Genomic DNA, 23683 nt, shown 5'->3' with positions numbered 1-23683 from the left:
AAACTTCTTACCACAAACAAATATATTTTAACTCTTTTTTGCGCTTACATGTATCCTCCTTCAGAGGAATCCTTCTTTATAGGATATCCTGCTCGAGCCGAGAATTTTCACAATATCATGGAGTTAACTCTTTCAGCAAAGTTTTTTCATTCACAAAACTCGAACCTGAGACATTGCTTACGGGAAATCAAGCATCCATGCATATTTTTTTAAATCAATTAATGTTTTATATATTAAGATATTTAATTATATAAATTATTTTTTATTAACTAATTAAAATTGTTCACATGTAAATTATGAGTACTTTTATCAATGTACTTTTTTGGTTGATAAACGTGAGTGGTTTTTTTTTATCAGTATATGTTTCGTTCTTTTTTATTTCACACTTTTATAAAGGACCAAAGTGTTATGTCTTGTTCAACCTTATACAACAAACGCGAAAATTAGTTGGTAGTTGATTAACTTATTGTGTTGTAAATTTTGTTGGTATGTTTTTATTTTAATGTATATAATACAAAATGATTTTTTTTATTTCTAGATGTATTTGTAACAAACTTTCAAGTGAGTTTTACATTTAGTAGGTAGTTGAATAGCTAATGACTTAAACAATTTTATTCATTTTTCATATTTTAATTTAATGTATTTCATACAAAGGTTCAAAGTGACTTTTACAATTTAGTATGTAGTTGAGTAGACTATGAGTTAAGAATTTTATTTAATTTTTAATTTTATTATTAAAGGTATTTATATAAAAGAAATGTTTTACTATTTAATGTAAAGGAGTGCAAAAAACTCAAGTCTCATTTACATATATATAGTACATATATATAGAAGATTGACACAAATAATCTTTAACCTACTATTTTAAATTATTTGAATTTCATATTTTAAAAGAAATATTATTTTACTTTTACAAATATTAATATATGTCTGCTCAACGTGTAGGGGCTAACATCTAGTTATGATATAGTTTAATCAGTGAAAAATCATGGCATAAAAGGTGTGTCATACCTTAGTCTTAGGGATTAGAAAAAAAAAATTAGATTAGGTATATTTTACAATAATTTTTCATTCATTCATGCTTTCTTATTTATAAATGTTTGTTATTCACTTTCTTATTGACTTGTATTTCGTTCATTTATTTTCATTTTTTTTAATTTACTAATTTTTAAATATTTTTCATATTTATTATTTAATTTTTATTTAACTTTTTAGATTTTTTTCAAAATAACTTTTAATTAAAAATTAGCTTAATTTTTTAAATCAAAGTTAATGAATTAGTGCTGACGAGGTGTATCTGCAAAATAAAAAATTAAATAAATGAAGGCATAAGGTTCGTCCGAATAGAAACTGATTTTTGGAAGTAAAAGTTTAATTTCATTCAACTTAATGTGAAATTCACCCGAAAGAATTCATAGTAATGCTAATCACAAATCGCTTACCTAACTCCAGTAGTCTAACTATAGTAAACTTAAACTAACTAAGTTGGTTAAGTAGCTATCACTAAAACAAAATTAGTTAAGAGTTAATTTGACAATCTCAATCAATAGGTCTGCAGATGGATTCAAGAATTTTGCAAGCAGGAGCTCAAGTAATGTATTCTAATGGGTTGCTAACGAATAGCAATGTTTATGGTAGATAAATTTGATTATAAGGTGTGTTTCTACCGATTACTGTCTCCCTGTTATGATTAATGGTTTCTTCATACTAGCTTTTGTTAGATTGAGACACCGAGACCCTCTCTCTCCACATTTTATTTTTTATTTTATGCATGTGGAGAAGTTCTTACTACTATGTTTAGGAAGTCTAGGGTGGAGGGTTTGATTCATGGAATTAGAATTGCACAAAAAAACATTGGTTATTTCTTACTTTTTCTTTACAGATGATAACATCGTTTTCTTCCGTGCGACCGTGTCAACCCTTAAAAGAAACCCACGTGGGGATATTCTCAAGGCCTATGGGAGGTCTTCTAGTCATATGGTCAACCTTGACAAGTCTCAACTCTTGTGTAGCCAAAATGTGTCTAGCAACAGGCCCCATGAGCTTATACAGCTGTCGAGTTATTAGTTCAAGGATACATATTTGATTCTCCTTAAGCAAGATCTAATATGTGAATGTTCCCGACTCGAACATGATAGTCTTATGAATGTTCCCGACTCGAAGATGATAGTCTTCTGTCTAAGATACACAAAAAAAGTGTAAATAACTAAATATCAATATTTTTTTTTCAAATAAATACCAATATTTTAAATGGGAATAATTTTATTTATTTTTTCCATTTCAAAGTGGGCCGAGCCCAAAAGGTTTCAAAAGACGCCTGCAAACAAACCATACCCCTAAGAATTTTGATCACTATGCACCAACTCCCACAGTTTTCTCTCTGAAGTTCAAACCGTTTCTCTCAGCACTTCACACTCGCTCGCACGAATCTTCTTCATAATGGCAGGTTAAATCAATTGTGTTCTTGATTTTTCTTTTTCACTATGATTGAATGTATGATTGGTGTATAATGTTCTGATTGAATGTCTCATTTTTCTATTAGGAAATGGCAACAACAATGGCTTCGTGAATCAGAATGAAGAACAACAAAGGGTAAGATTCAATTTCGTAGAAGGAACTGACTGTTATGACGCTCTAATAATTTAGTTTAATTTGGATCTATGTATGTTCTGACTAACTATGTGATTAATAATTAGAATAAATGTACCAATCTCAAGTACAATGTTGCTGTGAAATGTGGAAGGAGAAATTTAGCATACACATATGAATGCTTGTGTAAGGTTGCACAAGGGCCTTTTGACCTGCAGTAGCAGGTTTTGCAGGTAATTCCTATTTTTCAAAAATATAAATATTTAATATATTATGGTATAATTAGGGAAATTAGTGTTAAATTAAAATTGGTTGTTCATCTTCCCCAATTCCTCAGGTCCTCCTTCTCCACCCCTCCCACTCAGCCACCGTCCACCTTCTCCTCCTGTCTCCGGCAACCACTCACCTCCTCCAACCACCATCGCAACCCACCCCCACCCCCTCCCCAGAAACCCAATCGCAACCCACCCCACCCTCACCCCACCCTCATCCAAGCCTCAACCCAAAAACTTTCAAACCTAGAACCCACTCCCTTCATCCCTGTCACAACCCCCAAAACCCATGGAAGAAGCACGTCCCCTCTGAATCTCTTCATCTTTATCCTTCAACTTCTATACCACTTCCTTCCTCTGTCAAAATTGCCACCAGATCTGAAACGATTTAACCCAGATCTGGTGGTGGCCTATGTCAAAACTGTGAATACATTGGAGGTGTGGTGGCTGATCATGACCAACATGGAGGAGAAACCAAGAAGAGTAATGGGTATACGTCACTGCTTCAGCACCGCCGTCGCCGTGGCGCGACCATCTCCGGCAACCACCACCGTGTGCCTAACGCTCCAACATCGTTCTTTCTTTCGTTCTCGTTCTAATCTCTCTTTGCTCCTCTGAATCCCTCCCTCTCTCAAATCCCTTTCGATAGTTCTAGGTTGTTATTGGAGTGGTATTGTTCAATTGTTCTGGGTTCCGTTGGGGGTGTTGTTCAATTGTTCTGAATTCTGTTCGATTTTTCTAGGTTCTCTATTGATTTGGGTCAGATCTTAGATGTTGTTGTGGTGGTGCTACGGCTGCGGTGGGGATGGGTTGTGGTTTACTGGTGGGAGTGGTTCTGGGTTAAGATGGGTGTGGAGGTGGTGGTGGGGTGGTTGAGTGGTGGTGGTGGTGCGGTGGTGAGAAGAAGAGAGTGGTGATGGTGCTGGGGTGGTTGAGTGGAAGATGATAAGATTAAGGATTAATTAAAAATGATTAAGATATATTATGTTTTTTATTTTATTTTTTAAAAAAATCAAAAAACCCACAATTGTGGGTCAAAAAAGCCTATGTGCAATCATACACAAGTTTTTACTTGTGTAGGTTAAATTTTTCCGTGAAATGTGCAACAATAACTCTGATGAGACCCGAATAAAGAATTTGGATTGAAATCTATGTGGAGAAGGCCTAATGTCACTGTTAGGAGTTTTTTAAATGGTATGGAATACACACATAATACTGATAATGCAGGCCATCAAATTTTGTGATGTTATCCATTAACTTCACTGCACAAATGGCTTCTTCCTCTTATGTTTCATTTTTTTTTGTGTGTATTGGAGTTAGATGACCAAGTAGCTAAGATAATATAGGGTAATATTGCTTTTGTTAAAAAGTAGTTTTTTCTCTGACATAATACAGTTTATATCCTTGTTTTTATGTTTTGATGTTGGTTTGTTATTTTTGTTTTCCCCTGGTCATCTTGAAGGACATCTTCTAGTATTGGAGTGTGTAGGATTGTTTTATATACATCGATAATCTGTTATTTGCGGAGCAATTGCTATTGATATTACGGTTTTGCATTTATCCTCCTATTATACATAAGAAAGATAATAAAATTCATGTTTTTTTTTTGTTGCCTTTGTTGTAGGCAATTTTAAGCAATGTCCATACCTTAATAGGAGAAGCTGTTGCTCATGTTGACATTGACTTGGGTCTATTAAATACTCTGATTCAACAAGCGTTTGTACGCATCCAACAACTGTTTGTAGCTGGACATGAAAAAGGGTTCGACCTTGACAGCCGCTTCATGACGCAGCTTTCCCAGTTGTCAGATGTGTTGCACTCGGTAAATGAGAGTTATCACACAGCAAAGCAGGATTTGGATCAGGTTAAAGCTTCATTGGTCATGGCAAACCAGCGGCTGCATGGTTTGATCCGGCCTGAATCCCCCTGAAGACTTGTTGATGAGATTGTCAAATTAACTCGGAAGTTTTAATTCTGTTTTAGTGTGAAGTTGCATTCAGTGTTAGTTTCTTAACCAACTTAGTTCTAGACTTCTAGGTTTAGTTTACTGTAGTTAGACTACTTGAGTTAGTTAACTGATTTGCAATTATCATTATCAATAAATGGTTCCCGGTAACTAACTTCATTTTCAATTGAATGAAATGAAGCTTTTGCCTCCCAAAATCAGCTTCTCTCCCTTCTTCATTATTCTTCTGGTTACTTGCAACATGGTCCGAATGCGGACGACCCCTATGTCCCTAAAGGGGTTCCTGCCAAAGTGAATTATGTGGTACCATAAATTATTTTGCGTGCGGTATCTGCATTGGGTGGTTCAGTAGATTATTATGGTTATGAACGAAGAGCGATAAGGTTCTAGCCGTCGAGGTTTTTTTTATAAGCAGTCTTCTAAGATTATTGATGACAGGGAGGATGACATCTTGAGATCGTAACCGACGAATTAAGAGAGTGATGGTGCAGATCTGGCGCCACAGCTTTGGAATTTTTTTTTGGTGATGCATAGGAGATGAAGGGTCAGAAGTTGTACGAAGAACTACTTAGCAAATAATGAAAATGTTGAATATATGTTAAGATTGAGTTTGATATTAGTCTTATCTCATTGGGATAGAGTTAAGATTTGTTTCTCTACTTTGCATGTGGTAATTGCGTTTTAATTGATCCTATCATATTGTAGTTTTTTTGTGTGAAATTCTTTCTTCAGTAGCCGCTTCTCGAGTTAATTATATTTTTACAAACTATGCATATGACATATATGCTCTAATTTGAAGGGAAGTGTTGGATATTGTTAAATATCTTAGAGTCTACTATGAGCCACCTATGACAATCAGTTTCCTCTGCACAAGCCTCGGTTCACTCTGGTTTCGGGTCTTTCGTGTTTCAGGCTTTGGTTACTCTGTTTTGACGCTCAGGTCCGCATTGGTTTGATGTCTTCCTTTGACGCCACTCCACTGCTTTGTTTTCGCTAGCTCTCTTTGTGTTACGGCCAGTTTTGGTTTTTTAAATCCTCTTATTTGACCCTGTTTTGAGGTATTGTGGCGCTACCGTTGTGATCGTCCGGTCTTCCTCTTTCTGTGCTCTGTTTGGTTCGTGGGTCTGTTATGTTTTCTCATATGCAGCATTTCTTGCTTCTTGAGTTCTTAATTTGCGTCTCATGGTTCGAGATGCTCCTATTACATTGATCTTGGTCGATTTTATGCAATTAGGTTTCGAAGGGGACACCTTGGTACGTCGTCTTCGTATGTTTTGTCTCGATTGTTTAGTTTCTTGTTTAAGGGCTTCAGTTGCGGGTTGCACTGGTCCACTCTCTAGTGTTTGAGAGTTATTGGTGTCAAAGTCGACATCATTGTTTGTGTCAAAAGCCATCAATCGATTGACCTCAAGTGTTTTTATTTCTGTTTGGTTGCTGTTGGTTAGTTGTTGCTTCAGCCTGGTTTTTATTTTGGGCATATTGTTACTAGTTTTCACCCTAGTTTGCTGGCTCAATTGACCCTACTAAACTCCATCAGAATTAGTTTTTTTTTGTCATGCATCAATTTCAGCCATATCAAGCATGAGAAGTTATCTTTTGCTTGCCAATGGATGTAGCATAAGCTTGAAAGGTTGACCTATTCAATTAAGAGATTCGTGAAGACCGTCATTATTAAGGGAAATCTATTAACACATATCTTTTTTTGAGATAGATTTGTTACAAGGTTAAAGCTAAGTAAGCTTTAGCTTGAGGGGGAGTGTTGAATATCTATTAAGATTGAGTTTGATATTAGTGTTATCTCATAGGAATAGAGTTAAGATTTGTTTTTCTATTTTAGATTAATATCTATTTAAGTAGAGATAATATTTATATAAATGAAGATAGATTTAGTTTCTTTTTATCTCTTGTTATGTCTATAAATATTGTTGTTTAGAGTCAAGTATTATCAATGAAATATGCGCAAGAAATATTTTATATTTTTGTCAAATTCAAGTTAATATCAAACTCAACCTTAACAGATATTCAACAGATAATAATATTAACATTTAAAATTTATAAAAGAAAATATTAATATAAATACATAAATACCGACTAAATTACAACATTCGTGTTTTCTATTAGTACACATCATTTCAAGTATCACACACCTTAATATGACTTAATGTATCATAATAAGCACCTCCTCCAACCAATAGCTTCACTAATTTTTTTTAGAGACACACCATCAATTGTGAATTGTTAATTTTCTTTGTTGCTTCGGAAAACAAACAAAAACAGTGTGAAATGTTAATAAACCTCCATTCCTCAATTGTGAATTGTTAATAAACATTCATTGCATGTTTTTCTCTCATGGCAGTAATCATGTTGTATGATTACAGTAATAAACGGGCCCTTATGGCTCGTTTGTTGGACAGGATAGGATAACAGTAATTCTATCCTGCTGTAATACATTGCTTGTTGCGCCAACATGATAACATAACACTATCATGTTCCTTATCATATGCTGTTTATCATGTGTAAAAATTATCCTGATGGGAAGTTAGGATAGAAATTATCCTGATAGGACGGGATATCAGTTTATGAATATTATGAATTTTTTTATTTCAAAGGAAAATTTAATACATTTTTCATTTTCATTGTATCTATCATGTCCTATCAATATCATGTTCACCTTAAACGCATGATAGAATAAGAGTCAATCCTGTTCTTATCATATCTTGTCATTATCTAATCGTTTATCTTATAATGCTGTTATCCTATCCAATCTTTCTCTTTCATGTCTATCTTAAACTCAACCATGGATATTATGATTCATGAGTGTTTATCATGATTCATGAGGTATTGACTTAATATAATTCTTGAGTCTGTGTAATGATTCGTGAGGTAATGATTCAGCTACTATTGATGTTGTTAAAATTTACTGTTCTACAATCCTCAAAATTATAAATTAGAGGCTTAAATAAGTTTTTGGTCCCTATCCTTTATAAAATGCTTGGTTTTCGTCCCTCGCCGGAGCAAAGGTGGGTTTTAGTCCCTAACATTTGCCAAAAGGTTTGGTTTTCATCCCTCCGGAGCTCTGGGTCAACGCCGGAGCTCCGGTGGCCCATGTGGCAATGCCACATGTGATTAATATGGCCAGTTGTTATTTATTTATTTATTTTTTTAAAAAAAAGGAAATTAACTCACTAATTAAAAACCCCAATTCACCTAAACTAATCCCTCGTTTTTTCATTTTTTTTTAAAGTTCATTTTTTCTGAAAAATAAAACATTGAAATGTTTTTATTGAATATAAATTTTTTTCTGTTCAACTTCATCTTCACCAGTTTCAAAAAAAACTTCATCTTCATCGTATTCTCCTCCTACTCTCCCGGAAATTGGGTTTAACACCCCAGCCCTTAGGCTTCCCGCCCCACTTAAAGTGGGGAAATTACCGGAAACCCTCCGGATTAATATCGGTAAATGATTTTCCGATACGTATCGGTTTATCATTTCCCGATTCGTATTGATATAACAGCATCAGATAGGTTTTGAAACACATAATTTTCAAAACCCATTTCCCTCCCCAAATCACTCCCTCTTCAAATCTCTCCCAAACTTGCGTTCCACCACTCCAAGCTTCGGTCCCATCATCATCAAAGCTTCCTCAAAGCACCGGAACTCCCATTCCATTACATTCAAAAGGTAAGTTTGATTTTTATTGATTCTCTCACATTGATTGATGATTAGAGGTAGTTGATGGATTATTAGGTGAATGTTGAACACTAGGGTAGTTGATTATTGATTAGAGGTAGGTTTTATTGACTGAAATGGCATGAAACGGTCATGGGCACGAGTGGGTCGTTTCCAGTTCTGGTTCTGGGTTACTGTAAAATCGGAAAAACATTTTCCGATTCTGTAATGGAAAATGTTTTTCCGATTCTGTAATGGGAAAACATTTCCCGATTGTAAACCAGTTTAAGCCAGTTAAAGCCAGTTTTTTTAAGCCAGTTTTTTTTAGTTTTCCTCCATCTATTGGGCTGAATATTTTGTACAAATTTTCAAATATTTTAGTGTCATGACACTGGGAAAGGGTGTTGATGGTATCAGCTTATTAGAACTAGGGAACTTCCTTAATGGTGTTGATGCTATATGAGAGATGTTTGTTTCTATATGAGAGATGTTTGTTGCTATATGAGAGATGTTTGTACAAGTTGTAACTGTTAAAGTTGTTCAAGTTGTAATTTGATGTTAAATTTGTTTGCTTTTCATAGGAGAATGAAGGGCGGGAGGAAGAGGTCTCGATCTTCTACAGTCGATGATGCAGAGGATCGCCACGAGCGCTTGCATGCTTCTACGCGGCGCGGCGACCATCGAGCAGCTAGTCAGGCGGTTGAGGCTTCGGCCCCGTCTCCGTCTCCGTCTGCTACTCCGGTCGGGGCTCCGTCTCCGTGTCCGTCTGCTACAGCTCCGTCAGGTGGTCCATCTGCTACAGCTCCGTTAGGTACTCCGGCTGAGCCTCAGCCTCATCCTACTCCGGTCTCTCCGATGGTTGAGTTACCTCTAGAGGAGACATCTGGCGAGCAGTCTTCTTCTGAGCCCAGTGGCGAGGAGTCTGCTTCTGAGACTGCTTCTGAGGCCAGTGGTGAGGAGGAGGAGCCTCTTATTCTCCAGGAGGAGATTGATGCTGCTGATGTGGTGCCAGAGGAGGGGGCACAGGGCGGTGCGGATGAAGACCTCATCCAGAGGGTGGCACCGTTTCCCGGGGGGCCTGAGGATCTTTCGCTTCTTGCGCATTATCCTGACCACAAGGCTCCTTGGACGTGGCAGACACTTCTTCGCACAGACCCGCGGTACGTGGATCGTCGGACATTGAGGGTGGCCACTGTTGGGGGGAAGGTATGGAACCTCCCCTGTGATGGCGATTCAGAGGCCCACACACATGTGCGACAGCTGCTGCAGCAGACGAGTTTGTATCACCTGCCTTGGTGCGGGTTACCGGAGACAGACCCAGCTGTCATACTGGCCCTTGTTGAGAGATGGCATGAGGAGACGAGTAGCTTCCACATGCCGTTCGGGGAGATGACTATCACCCTGGACGATGTGTCGGCTCTTCTCCATCTTCCCACAGGGTCGAGGTTCTACACTCCGGGCAGAGGGGAGCGAGATGAGGTTGCAGCGCTCTGCGCCCAACTCCTGGGAGGATCTGTTGCTGATTATCTGGTTGAGTTTGAGGCGGCGGGTGGCCAGAACATTCAGTTCATTACTCTGAAGACCATGTACACGTCTGCTATGGATGGTATGTCTTAATCATTACTTTATTAAGTTGTATTTATTTTTAGCGTATTATTAATAACTATTAACTTAATTCATTTCATTGTAGAGGGACGCTATGAGGATGCTGCTAGGATCTGGCTGGTGAACCAGCTTGGTGCCACCTTCTTTGCCAGCAAGAGTGGTGGTTACCACACTACTGTCTACTGGATCGGGATGCTTGAGGACCTCGGTCGCGTGTCGGAGTACGCGTGGGGTGCAATTGCGCTGGCATCGTTGTACGAACAGCTGAGTCGTGCTTCCCGCAGGAAGACAGCGCAGATCGGTGGGTTCACCTCCCTCTTGCTGTCATGGGCGTATGAGTACATATCCAGCAACGTCATTATCAGGACGGAGGTCCCCGGCTACACACAGGACCAGCCTAGGGCGCAGCGGTGGTCCACGTCTCGGATCGCGCATTCCGGACTCGATGAGAGACGAGTCATGCTCGATGAGCTTACAGTGGATGATATCACATGGACCCCTTTTGAGGACCATCGAGATGTTCGACCGCGGGATCCCAGGGCCCTCTATTCCGGCTACATCAGGACACCTTACGGCCGGTCTGTGAGCCGACATCTACCAGAGCGGGTTATGCGCCAGTTTGGCTTCATACAGGACATCCCTCGACACCCCTCTGAGATCCAGACGACGGGGTCCCTTACTGAGACCACAGATGCTGCCTAAGCTGAGTTTGAGCCGCACCTCCGCCCTCAGGGGATACCTGCTACATATCCGGGAGAGGCGGTGGAGGCTTACATGAGGTGGTATAGCAGAGTGTCCATGTGTTCATCATCCCTGAGGATAGGAGGGAGGAGCTTAGTGCCGTGGTAAGTTTGGATTCTAAACTTGTATATTATTTTTATTCATTCAATTGTGATTTTTGTTAATGAAATTATTTTTGTATATTATTTTTATGCAGTCTGCCATACGTAGGGGTGTGGAGTTGTTGGAGCAGTCCCTGGAGGTGCCAGGTGCTCTTGCTCCAGGGACACAGCCCCGAATCCTCACGGAGAGGGCGCTCGATCTCTTTCGATGGAGTTCCTTCGTTGGTACCCAGGGAGTTTCCTTTTCTGCTATTCGAGGAGCCGCAGCTGCGGGAGGCAGAGCTCGTGGAGGCAGACCCCGTGGAGGCGGAGCTCGTGGAGGCAGAGCTCGTGGAGAGGGTGATCCTGGAGAGGGTGTTCGTGGAGGTCGAGCTCGTGGACCCAGAGGTCGCAGGGGGCGGGGTCGGGGAGAGTGATTTTATTACACTTGTTATGTGGGATCCATTATTATGTATATGTTAGGGCTTTTTATGTTATGTTATGACTCTTGCCTCGTTTTATTTACATGTGTTATATTTTTAGTCTTAATATTATGACTCTTATAATGAAAAAAACAGAAACAACGACAACATATAAATAATTCAAAGCATGTAGTAATCCATGACAATAAGTTAAACGGTTACACAACCAAATTAAACATAAGCAACACCGAAAACAAAATTATTCCTCTGTGATATCGATGAAGTCATGGGGTCCGCAATCTTTAGGGAATACCTTCACTAGGTTGGGCAATGTTATATTAAGATAACAAACAGTTCCTCTAGGTGCAAACACAGCAACCTGCAAGTGAAATGTATACTTTAATTAAACCATGCTTATCTGTCCAAAAAATGAAGCAAGTTTCATGTTTAGGTTTCAGACATTTTGGAGAACGAGAACAGATCCAACAGTTATGTCATTCGCAAATTCACTATGAGTAAAGGCCTTGCGATGGATGCTAGCATCAACAGCACTCGTGGGGTCCTAAATTTTTGAAATCGTTTGAGAAGTAAATAAGAACGGTTAGTCAAGGGGGACCAAAAACAAGGCCTTACAAAAGCAAGGACAAGACATACCTTGAGGGTAACTTTCGCATCTCCAAACCCATTGGGAGTGCAAGATTTGATAACAGCAACAACATTCTCCACCCTCTCAACGTTCGCTGTCAGAGAGCCCAACGGAGTGGCTATTCCCCACTCTTGCAGGGCTGATAGCCAAGCATGTGAGTTGAAATCAGGATCGGTTTCGGTTGATCCATGATCTAGCACACGCCTCACGATTTCCTGGGTCGGAATGAGTGGTGTGTTAGGGGTGGATCTACGGGCATACATGGCAGCCTGGATGGCGCCAGCCGGGCCAGGAATGAGAGGACGAGAGCTGCCAGAGTTGTTGCTTTGACCTTTGCAATGGCGGAGGAATGGATTTGGGTCTTGTTCCATTGTGTAGAATGAGGAGTAAGAAGAAGAGGCAAGACACAACAGATATTTATAGCTCAGGAGTGCGGTCAAAACATTTAAGGTGTACTGGTGGATGGTAGAAGAGTGGTTGGGGCTGGTGGTTGAGAGTAATGTCAGGGTTGGTGGTGGAGGGTAATGAAAATGAAAATGACAAGAGTACATCAAATTAACATTACCAAAAGTACACGCATGAACCTGCCAATCTACGATGATGTCTAGATTTTCATCATTAACAACAACCTGTGATAAGGGCCACATTCTACCAAATTACAGAGAGTTTACAAATTAATATTACACAATACAAGAACATTCAATCTGTGGTGATGTCCACATAGTCCGCATGACCACTAAAAGCACCAAGCCAAGCTTGGAATTGTGCATCATACATGCCTAAACGTGGACCATATAGGTTGCGCCAGTATTTGGAGGCAAGATCAGCGTGCCAATCCCACTGGGGAGCAATAGTCGGCATAGGATGTCCAGGAGTTAATTGGAGCTGCATTTTAGAGAATAACCATAAAATTAGATAACTTCCACATACAAAAATTAATCGACAAGCTAGTAGGCAACTAAAATATTAGTGTATTTGGTCAAAATATACCTGTACCTAGTGATTTATCACATGTCCAATAGCTATAACAGTATGCTCATCTCGTGGGCCGGCTCCTATCAGTGGAAAGTATGTGTTACAACCCATAGAGGATAAGGATACGAGAACCAATTGGTACTTTGTGGCAACAAGGTATCCCATCTCTGGCAGTTGAAACCATTTGTCAGGGGTGGCCGGGTCACCAATAGGAAGAGTGAGACGATCATGTAAGCCATAAACAACATCTGTGCCCCACATCCTATTATACATTAACACATTGGTCTCAAGTTCTTGTATCAATGTAGCCCTAACCCAATGCCAACCGTCCTGACCGGCGGAATGCCCCAGTAATGCAGCAATGGATCTATAGCCACAGTTACCATCATCCTCAACATCTGTAATTGTGTCAATATATGGATGGAGAAAGGCTGGAAAGTTACACATGAAATGGCTTGTATCAGACTTCTTCACACGCTTCTTCCTCTTTGCTGGTTGTGAAGACTTCTTTTCCTCTTTAATCTTCTTGTCAGTAAGTTCAAACGCTGAAGGATCACGAGTCAAGGATCCTATTGCTCGACCCTTGGGTTGTTTGCTCTCCTTCAACTTAGGAGTGCGGTTGGACTTTATCCGAAGCTCAGGAGTACATAGTGTACTCCTTTCAGGACAATATATCGCTTGAAGCTTCCTCCTTACCATACTCTGCCCTCCAGTATCCAAAGAATGGAAATAACGTGTCAGTGCCTCAACTTCTGGGTGCATCTCTCCATGGTTTAGTCCGCAAATATCTGAACTGCCAGTATCTGCAACAGGTACATGCTCCCAACTTAGGCTCTTCCAGAATGGATGAATGGCCTCGTACGGAATCCTCTCATAATCTGCAAGTTCACAGACATGTTACATTGAATCACAAATATAAATAATTGGAAGTAGTTGAGAGGAGAGTGGTTGACCGGTAACCTGCAAGTTGACAACCGCAAGGTAGTCCATGAGTCTCTCTCAATAAGCAATCGCATCTGCCGCCGCAGGCTCGCATTCTTGTCAGTTCAGCATCAATGAGTTTCAGGCATTTGATTGACACAAATCTGCTAATATTTGTGTAGAAAGGGGTCTTGAAAAGGTGATCAATTTTATTCATACTGCGCTCAAACGATGCTACTATCTCAGTGTGACGATTGGTGGTCAAACTATGCGACACATCCCATGATGTGGCCAGGTCACCCTTACTGTTCCGCAACATCAACTTCAAGCTGGCATGTGCACCTTCAGCCCTGCAAACCAACAACGCACATGTAAGAATTAATACTGTAATAATCTATGAAATGAAATACATATAACAAGTCATAACATAATTTTTGTACCTGTTACTTGTTGTGGTTCCAAAATGCATCACATGATTTGTCCATGCCTTGGCAAATTTCTGCTTGTGGACCAACCATGTAGTAGAACAATAAGTGGCAAATTTCAACTTGTGTTTAAGCTTGCACATGTTAAACAATTCAATCCAATGAGCTTCAAATTCTGGAACTGTTGGAGCATCTACCAATTCGGCCCACTTGTCCATAACCTCTTGAGCAAAATCATCCGTGCCAACATACTCTTTGCACTTTGCCAAAACACACTTGTTGATGTGCCACAAGCATAGTAAATGGGTGGTGGTGGGAAGGCTTTGTGAAGCAACACTCAATAAGGCAAGATCTCTGTCTGTCACAATCACTTTAGGCAACCTGGATTGGTCGGAAATCAGAGACTTCATACACTCCAATGCCCAAATGTAGTCATCTGTGGTCTCACTGCCAATGTAACAGAATGCTATTGAGTATGTTTTATCCGTGGAGGTCAGGCCAACAATCTCGAGCAAGGGTAGTTTGTATTTGCTGGTCTTGTATGTGCAATCCATGATCACTACATATGGGAATGTGTTGAAAAGTTTGACGGCATTCGGATGAGCCCAAAATATATCTCTAATCACTTCCGATCCGGGTTCATTTCGTTCGAAGTGAACATACTTCTCACCGTCCAACTTCTTCAGCAAGTATTGTATCTCTGTCAGTGACCCACGAACGGATTGTCTGAACCGCTTGCAAACACCATAAATTTGTTGGATGGTAGTCAAGTTTGAAGGATCTTTTTCCTTCAAGGACGCCAACATCTTTCTAGGTGGAACCCAAGTCTTAGCCTGATTTATCACGTCCTCCTTCGCCTCACTATTCAGTCGACCAGCGTAACTGTGGCCAAGTAGTGACTCAGCTGCGAGATGGATGTGTCTACCGTCCATCACCTTCAACCACCAACCTTTATCATCTTTCGTACGTCGTCCTTTTAGCCTAAAAGGACAACCTGTCTTTTGTGTTGACGTTCCTTCAACAAGATCCGGTTCTCTGTAGGGAATATACGCACCATGCTTCTCACACCCCAGAATGACATATTCTTTTCTTCCCTTCGCACCACTATCAGACTTTGTTGTCACCAAAACAAAATTATTTTCCATAGAAATGTCGCGAACCCATTTCATAAGATCATCTTACAAAGGGAAACGCTGTTTCATGATAAACAAGGCATAAGGCATAAAACAAGGCATAAACAAAGCATAAACAAAACATGCAAAAATTTGTGCAATGAGTACCTGATCAGTATGATACAAATGAGAGACATATGTACATATAATCGGAGGTTCAACTAGTGATGGTTGCTCCTCTGGATTATCATTTTCCAATCCAGCAGCATGTATCAATTGTGATTCACAAAAAAAAAGGACTCTGTCATCCCTGGAACAATAACGGTAAATCAATAACCGACCCTATAACGGTAAATTAAATTCCGGTACTATAACGGAAGATCATAATCCGATACATTAACGGAAATTCATTTACCGATTCAGTTCACGATACAGCAGCCTAAATTACCAACTTAACTAACTAAACTAACTACTTAAACTAACAACTAACTACTTAAACTAACTATAAATAAAGTACCAAAGCTAACAACACTTACCAGAAGTTAAAAGCTTTCCCTTGGTGGTGGTGGTGTTGGTGGTGGTGGTGGTGGAAATGTGGAGATGGTGGTGGTGGTGGGAAGGTGAAATGTGAGGGAGGAGTGGAGTAATGGTAGAATAAGGTAGTTTGGGCGAGTTATGGGGGGCTGGTGGGGGGTTGTTGGAGGGAGGAGTAATGGTGGAGGGGTTGGTGGAGGGAGGAGTAATGGTGAAAAGGTGATCAAACTGCCAGATTACCACTCGGTAAATGATATACCGATATCAATATACGAATCGGTTAATGATTAACCGATATTGTTCTTCGTGTTCTGGGTAATGGGATAAAGGTGTTCATACTGAGGAACAATAACGGGAAATGATTTACCGATTTGTATTTTGACATCGGCATATCATTTACCGATGGGTAATTTTGGAATAAAAAAAAAAGGCTGGGGCGCGTAGCCTAAAGGGTGGGGCGCCAAACCCAAATCCCCCTCTCTTCTCTCCCTCACAATCTCGTCCCACAGCCACCACCCTCTCCCTCTTCCATCGTCCCACCATCTTGTTTTCGGCGAGGAGCTTGGCCTTCCCATGGAGATCCACCCTAAATCAATGCTTTTGCATTCAAGCCCACCCACTGTCATCATCAAACCACCAGATCGAACAGAGGGTTTGCGACTTGGAAGTAGCGGTGGTCTTCGTCTCGATCCCCGATTTTTGAAGGGGAGGTGGTGGTGGGTTGGCTTTTTTCCTTGCTTTGTTTTTTGGTTTGCTCTCTTCTTTGTTTCTTGGCTTGGATTCAGATCTGGATTTCAGATTTTGATTTCAGATCTGGGTTGGTGGTGGTGGGTTCTGGGTTGGGGGTGGGTTCTGGGTTGGGGTGAGTTTTGGGTTCTGGGTGGTTTCTGGGTTGGGGGTGGGTTCTGGGTTGAGGATGGTTTCTGGGTTAGGGCCTAGGGGTGGGTTCTGGTGATGGTGGTGGAGTTTTTTCCTTCCTTTAACCATGGCCGCATGCTTCACCAATTTTCTTTTGTCTCCTTGCTTTCTGAGTTTTCTGCCACCTTTTTATGAGTGATGGTGTGTTTCGTTCTCCTGCTCATTGTTTCTGATCTGCTTTGGAGTCATGACAGGGGGTTTTGGTTGCGTTTTGGGTAGTTTAATTCTGGGCATCGAGTGTTTCATCTTGTGGGTGCTTCTGTTTTGCTGACCTTTCCAAAATTCAATTCCTAATTGAGGTTTTTAATTAGTGAGTTAAGGGTTTTTAATTAGTGAGTTAATTTCTTTTTTTTTTAAATAATAACACCTGACCTCATTAATCCCATGTGGCATTGCCACATAGGCCACCGGAGCTCCGGCGTTGACCCAGAGCTCCGGAGGGATGAAAACCAAACCTTTTGGCAAAGGTTAGGGACTAAAACCCACCTTTGCTCCGGCGAGGGACGAAAACCAAGCATTTTGTAAAGGGTAGGGACCAAAAACTTATTTAAGCCTAAATTAGATTAAGTAAAACCACAAAGGAGTATCACAGTATTTTCCTCGTTGGTGATAAAAATTTAGCATCTGCCAAGTTGAATTGGTCACTTGTTAATAATATGTCAGAAACTAACATCAAATCTTGAACCAACCTATTTCCTAAAAAGATTATGTATTGAGCTTTGCAATCATCTCCTCTACCAACCTCAAAGTAGTATCTGCCAATTTCTCTCCTTCTGCATCAATTTCTTCCATTATCCTCTCTATAAGGTCATGATTAATTTGTCTACCTCTTGAGCTATAATTTGAGGCACCGTCCCTTAGAAGCAACAACAATTCTCGAGCCATGGATTTGGCTCTCCGTGTACCGTCCACGCTTAACTGAAGCAATCCTGGCATCACTCCCTCTGTCAAAATCAATCCTCTGTATTTTTCTCTGCAGCTTTGGCATATAAGGAGAAGGATACTCACAGCATGCTCTTTTCCCAGTGAAGATCCATCTTCTATAGTCTCAACCAATATCTGAATTGCTCCACTAGTACTAGCTGCCTCACAAAGAGCACTCTCTGATGAAGAGACAACATTTTCTAGCAACCCAATAGCTTTCTCAACCAATGAAGATGATTTTACTGAGCTGTGAATTAGTTCAAGCAAGGAGATTGTAACGCCGGAAGAAACTATCAACGGAACAATCTGTTGGCAGGTTGTGAGGTTGTGGAGAGTAGCTATAGCATCAAGCTGGGACTGTGTGCTGTTCATACTGCTATTGACAAATTCAACCAAGAATTGGACAGCCCCAGATGAAGCAATTGCTATCTTATTCGCTTTGCAAGAAGAGAGGGTTAGCATTGCTGCTATTGTCAATTGTACTACTGTTTGGCTTTGACAGTGGAGGAGACTCAGCAAAACAGGCAAAGTTCCAGATTTGATAATCCGAATCTTGTTTCTGTAAAATTTGTGAAAAGGTTTGTGTTAGATTTCACCAACTGCTAAGGAAACTTTTGAAGGCATTCTTACATTTGAAGGAATTCACATTCTGCTTTCTGTTATATACAATACTTTTGCTTAAAGAATCATGATGGTATATTTACATAATCCACTAATAACCAATGGCAAGCATTATTACCATTACCAAGAACATATTCCTCAGTCCCACTAGCAAAAAATCAATCATGGGGTACAAAAAGGTTCAAGCTTTTTAATTACTCCTATCCTATACAGTGTAGTGTTGGTTATGTTTTGATTCCTCTAATTCTGTTGATGAACAAAATTTGTTTTTGGTAATCAATTGTTCTGTTATACACTCTTAAGTTCTGATAATGGAGGTATTTTGGACATGGAGGAAGTTTAAATTAAATATTGAGGGTGAATGAACTAACCTTTCACTGCCAAAGGCAATGCTGACAAGAGCACACAGAGAAGCTTCTACGGCTTCATAGTTTTCAGAATAAAGCATGGAAACCAGAGGAACCATGATTCCACTTTCTGCCAAATTGTGTCTCTGCTTACTGCACAATCCACTAAGTTCCATAGCTGCTTGAATTTGAGCTTCTTCATCACCATTCCAAAGGTTTTGCACAACCACTTTCTCCATTGAAGCTCTCTCTATCTGGTTTCTTCTTTTGCAAGGTCTGAATCTATTTTTCTAGGCTGGGGTAATTGTAGCATTCAGAGTGGTTGCTTCAAGAGGTAACTTTAAGCTTTTGTGGTTATTATTCCAATCCATTGTTTCAGCTAGAAGTAACATACAATTCTTTTTGTCAGCTTTTTCTTCTCTTTGGTGTGTGTTGATTTTAAAAATAACAATATTGATTCCTAACTATGAATCTTTAATTTCCTGATATGGAAGCAAACACCATCAGCTTTTGGTAGGTTAAATAATTTAGTGCAAATTTTCTAGTGGTTTTATGTTTCTGCTTTTGGTAGCTCTTGTTTTTCACATTGAGATTTATTTTTCTTTCCATCAATAATGTCAAATCCCTTTTGAGTTTTGATAACTTCTAGTAGAGCCAATGACATATACTTTATTTTTTGTGGCAGTACATATAAAAAAGGAAAAGAAAAGAAGAAAGGGATTTGAAGTTATCACATGTACATTTGCCATATATCCTTAATCCTACAATCATGGTAGTAGGTCAGTTTTGTGCCTAAAAAATTTGGGTGAACTTATTTTTCTTCAAAATTAATCTAACACCTTAGTCACTCAAAAAATTTCTCAGAATTTAATTTAACTTATAATTATTGAAATTTTTTTTTCAAACATGCTTAAAACTGTTAAAGACTAACAGATATATGAGAGATACCTGCAGATCAAAACTCCTTTTTGTTTGACCACATATATCCTCCCGAGAAAATGAACATGTTCAAGCCGAGAGTACATCCACATAACTTGAAACCTTATTTAAGAGAAATTAAATATGTATTTTTTTAATCCACCTCTTGTTAATACGTGAAGATAAAAACTATATATGATCAAATATAATATTTTTATGTCAAAACAAAAGGTGGAGTGTGTATTATTTTAGCATAGAATGATGCAAAATATTTCGGATAAAATAGGCATGAATGAGGCGTGACTTTTCACCTTTATGGATGATTCCTTCCTTCAATTGGATGAGGAAGTGGAAAATGTTTATTCATGTAAATATGAAAATAAATATCATCTGAATCTGAGTAAATACTGTGCCTATAAAAAATATCTGAGTAATACTGAGAGTGATGTGTGCAATTTTTATTTTCTTATTTTTTTATGTGCAAGTTAATTAACAACATATATTTGATTATTTATTTCCTTAAATATATCAGTTAAAAGTAAGAAATGTCATATTATTATCACACCATATTTTTTTAGGATCTTAAGATTAATGGCCAAGCATTCCAATATCTTCACAAAGGTGGGTCCAGTCCTGCATAATATATAATTTTTTTATAACAGCATAATATATAATTTGAATACACCGCATATATTCTAACATATTTCCCTGATAATTTTGTATTATATTACCATGCCCTTGATTTTTATGTTTCATTTTCATTCTATTATATCTTTTATCTTCCTATATTTTTTCATAGGTGGGTTTAATTGAAATGTGGATGCAGTCATGCAGACAGTATTGGTTGTTATAAACCTCTCCACATTTATATCATTTTCTATTTTGGTTTAAGACCATAATTACATTTAAGAGATATAACTAGCAAGTTCACCGTACTGCCATTTTCTAGATATAAAAATTTGGTTGTAATACATATATTTTTTTAAAAATTAATTTAATATTTTTTAAATAATCTTGTTGATAGAAAATAAATTTAATAATAATTTATAAATATCTCAATTTATTTAATATTAACTAATTTGAAAAATTTAAACATTAATTGATTGAATATTCATTTAAAAGTAATTAATGCTAAAAACTAAAATTATAAAAGGTAAGGGTAATATAGGAATAAAAATTACAATTATTCTGTTCCGTTCAATTATCTAAATAATGGAATGGTAAATTTCTTATGCTCCGTCATAAAATATTCTAACAATAGAAATATGAGCTTTATTGTTGTTTGTTTAATATATGTCGCTAATGGTGGTTCAAAGTGCTTGTTTGAACTCTGAACGACTAATTCAAAATTCAATTCTTTCCGGGGAAAAAAAACTTCATCCAAACACGCTATTATTTATTTTACATTCTTGAGCCAATACACAGAGTCACACACATAATACAATGATTTCTACATGTCAAAATGAAAATCTTGCTTCAAGCTTCTCTTTTTGTTATCCTAACCTTGAAGCCATTCTTCATAAGGAGTATAAATGAGTAGCTCAGAGTAGGAACATGATCTTCCACCGGATGGACCCTATAGTTTCTCAAAATAGCTGCTGCCACCATCTTCAATTGAATGAAGGACAAGTCCTTTCCCAAGCAAGTCCATGGTCCTGCACTAAAACTAAAGAATTTGTAAGATGGAACATAAACAATGCCTCCTCCCTCAGAGATCCACCTCTCAGGCTTGAACTCCAAGCAATCTTCTCCCCACACATCTTGAAACCTCCCCATTGCATACAAAGAAATTAGTATCATTGCATTGGCATGAACAGGATGCCCACTTGGAAGCACATCAGATTCAATTGCTTGTTTCCTCTCAAAAGGTACAGGAGGGTAAAGCCTCATAGTTTCACATATAGCACCATGGAGATAAACTAGCTTTTTCTCATCCCCAAAATTATCTTTGATTTCTTCAAGAATCTTGGTTTCCACTAATGGGTTTTTAGCAACAAGCCAGAAGAACCAGGTGAGAGCTGAAGTAATGGTGCCTCTCCCTGCATCAAGAAGACCATATACAGAATTCCTAACATACTTGTCATCATACTCATATGCTTTACCTTTATTTTCTCTCATCAATGCTCTTAGCAATGGCATGTCAACATGAGCTTGATCATCAAGCAATGGCTCATTTTTGTTCAGCTCCTTTCGCGTAGACTCTATACATGGATATAGGAATTGATCAACTGTTCTGCATGCTCTGCTCATCTTCTTCTCTGGACCAATTTGGAGCCATTTTTGCAACTTCCAGACACATTTAGGCACGATGTTTCTGTAGAACATGCACTCCTCTGCTTCATTTAAAGCCTTCTCCGTCGCGATTTCAGGGAAATCAATGGAAAGGGAACCAGGATCAAATCCTAGAATCGTCGAACATATGCTGTCGAATGCGAATCGTTTGAAAACATCTTGTAGATCCACCAACGTCTCCTGTTTCTGAACATGATCCAACAGGGGAAGCAGGGCACTCTGCACCTTCTTCTGAGTGGTTTTCTCGTAATACAGCTCAAAGCTTCTATGCTAAATCAATGAATGGAATAGAGACCTGGTGGATTTCCACTTATCTGAATAATCAGCAGCGATTATGGTGCCTCCAAAAGCTTGGAAAATCTCACGAAACTCGCGGCCTTTAACGTAGTTGTGCAAATTCTTGATGGCAATGTGGCGCAAGTTGATGGGGTCGCTGGTGACGATGAAGTTCATTTTGGTGAACCAAGGTCCCATGAATTCTCCAGTTTTCACATGGTGTTGTTTAAGGGCATCGGTTATGAAATCATGGATCTGCGTTAAGTTCAACAGGACTGGTGGGGACATGCCGAGGATTGGATAATCTGTCAAGTGGGGGTATCTGCAACATCGTCTCCTGTAAATGATGCATAAGAGTAAGCATAGCAATGCTGCAATTGTTAGAGAATAGCCTAACATGACTAACAAGAGTGTTTGTTGCTGGATGTAATGCATAGAAGGAGGATTTAGATCGGGAATGATCGATACATATATATAATCAATCAGTTTGGTTTTTTCCAGGATTAGAGGTAGGTCACATTACTCCATCAACTATGCGCAAATGGAAACAGTCCATCTCTCCATCACTCCTACAACGTTTCTGTACCATTCCATTACCAACGGTATGTTAACATAAGCTTTAAGTGGCACTTCCTCATGTGTATGGTATGTGGAAAAAACAAACTTCCATAACTTCATTTTCTGAACACTAAAGATCAATGAACCACTATTTGATGTAAGGTAAATTATGTGGTACCCATAATTTTTTTTGGGTGTGGTACCCCATGTGATATTTTAAGTTATAATTTTACTGAAAAAATGCGAAAAAATTTATTATTGCAATTTTAAAAAGGTTAATAATAGACTTAAAGAATTAATAACATAGACTTTTTAAGCTTGTTTATGTTATATAATACACAATATGAAAATTACGGTTTTTAGTTTAACTCGCAATTCAGATAGATCATCTAAATTTCTTTTATGTTAGAATCTTCTTCCTTCATGCTCCACCTATATTAAACATTTAAATCTTCCTCCATCCTCTTTCCCTAAGTTTGAATTGTATGTTTTCTATTGCTCTATATCATTTTAGGGTACCACGCCTTGATCTGGATTAAGGTACCACAGCAAGCACCTTGATGTAAACACCAAAACATAAACATATGAAGAGAAGAGAAAAAGTAATAAATGTGATATGGAATATGATGTGTCACTAAGAGAGAGATATAAAGAAAAAAAGAGTGTGTTTGTGTATTGTTATTGTTAGAATAATATAAAACTATTAAAATGACCTTTACCCAACAACTTAAGCTTTTGGGATAAGTGGTTGTTTGACATGGTATCAGAGCCTCTATGACTTAGCGGTCTAGAGTTCGATCCCTGCTCCCCTCACTTTCTAATTAAAAAAGTGAAATTTAATTAAGCACATGGTAAGCGGGCATGTGCATTA

At 38.7% G+C, this 23683-nt stretch overlaps 4 protein-coding genes across 4 annotated transcripts; 1 reads left to right on the top strand and 3 right to left on the bottom strand.

The window, feature by feature from the left end:
* The first annotated feature begins 2349 nt into the window (after positions 1-2349).
* On the top strand, positions 2350-4993 carry LOC130739182 (uncharacterized). Its single transcript, XM_057591415.1, has 3 exons — positions 2350-2446; positions 2543-2592; positions 4486-4993. Exons 1-3 carry the CDS (start codon positions 2440-2442, stop codon positions 4789-4791), a joined length of 363 nt encoding a protein of 120 aa, XP_057447398.1. The 5' UTR covers positions 2350-2439; the 3' UTR covers positions 4792-4993.
* A 7979-nt stretch (positions 4994-12972) lies between these two features.
* LOC130735604 (uncharacterized) lies at positions 12973-14063 on the bottom strand. Its single transcript, XM_057587536.1, has 2 exons — positions 13927-14063; positions 12973-13844 (listed from the first exon to the last, which is right to left on the bottom strand). The coding sequence occupies exons 1-2, from the start codon at positions 14000-14002 to the stop codon at positions 12988-12990; spliced, it is 933 nt and encodes a 310-aa protein (XP_057443519.1). The 5' UTR covers positions 14003-14063; the 3' UTR covers positions 12973-12987.
* Positions 14064-17409: 3346 nt separating this feature from the next.
* LOC130735603 (U-box domain-containing protein 40) lies at positions 17410-19128 on the bottom strand. The gene is made up of 2 exons (XM_057587535.1): positions 18793-19128; positions 17410-18359 (listed from the first exon to the last, which is right to left on the bottom strand). The coding sequence occupies exons 1-2, from the start codon at positions 19005-19007 to the stop codon at positions 17582-17584; spliced, it is 993 nt and encodes a 330-aa protein (XP_057443518.1). The 5' UTR covers positions 19008-19128; the 3' UTR covers positions 17410-17581.
* Positions 19129-21162: 2034 nt separating this feature from the next.
* Positions 21163-22542, bottom strand: LOC130736959 (alkane hydroxylase MAH1-like). Its single transcript, XM_057588734.1, has 2 exons — positions 22274-22542; positions 21163-22108 (listed from the first exon to the last, which is right to left on the bottom strand). Exons 1-2 carry the CDS (start codon positions 22540-22542, stop codon positions 21163-21165), a joined length of 1215 nt encoding a protein of 404 aa, XP_057444717.1.
* Between the last annotated feature and the right edge of the window lie 1141 nt (positions 22543-23683).

Source organism: Lotus japonicus, chromosome 2, assembly GCF_012489685.1.
Source record: "Lotus japonicus ecotype B-129 chromosome 2, LjGifu_v1.2".
NCBI classification, from domain to species: domain Eukaryota; kingdom Viridiplantae; phylum Streptophyta; class Magnoliopsida; order Fabales; family Fabaceae; genus Lotus; species Lotus japonicus.
This window is presented reverse-complemented; position numbering and strand designations above follow the sequence as displayed.

What these genes read in the sequence shown, in the direction of transcription:
- LOC130735603 (XM_057587535.1), bottom strand. Translation starts at nt 19,007, where the DNA reads ATGGAGAAAGTGGTTGTGCAAAACCTTTGGAATGGTGATGAAGAAGCT. An exon ending in ATTGCCTTTGGCAGTGAAAG is followed by an intron (nt 18,360 to 18,792) that starts GTTAGTTCATTC and finishes CAAATTTTACAG; the next exon opens with AAACAAGATTCGGATTATCA.
- LOC130739182 (XM_057591415.1), top strand. An exon ending in AGAATGAAGAACAACAAAGG is followed by an intron (nt 2,593 to 4,485) that starts GTAAGATTCAAT and finishes CCTTTGTTGTAG; the next exon opens with GCAATTTTAAGCAATGTCCA.
- LOC130735604 (XM_057587536.1), bottom strand. Translation starts at nt 14,002, where the DNA reads ATGCGAGCCTGCGGCGGCAGATGCGATTGCTTATTGAGAGAGACTCAT. An exon ending in TTGCGGTTGTCAACTTGCAG is followed by an intron (nt 13,845 to 13,926) that starts GTTACCGGTCAA and finishes GTGAACTTGCAG; the next exon opens with ATTATGAGAGGATTCCGTAC.
- LOC130736959 (XM_057588734.1), bottom strand. Translation starts at nt 22,542, where the DNA reads ATGTCCCCACCAGTCCTGTTGAACTTAACGCAGATCCATGATTTCATA. An exon ending in GATAAGTGGAAATCCACCAG is followed by an intron (nt 22,109 to 22,273) that starts GTCTCTATTCCA and finishes CGCATTCGACAG; the next exon opens with CATATGTTCGACGATTCTAG.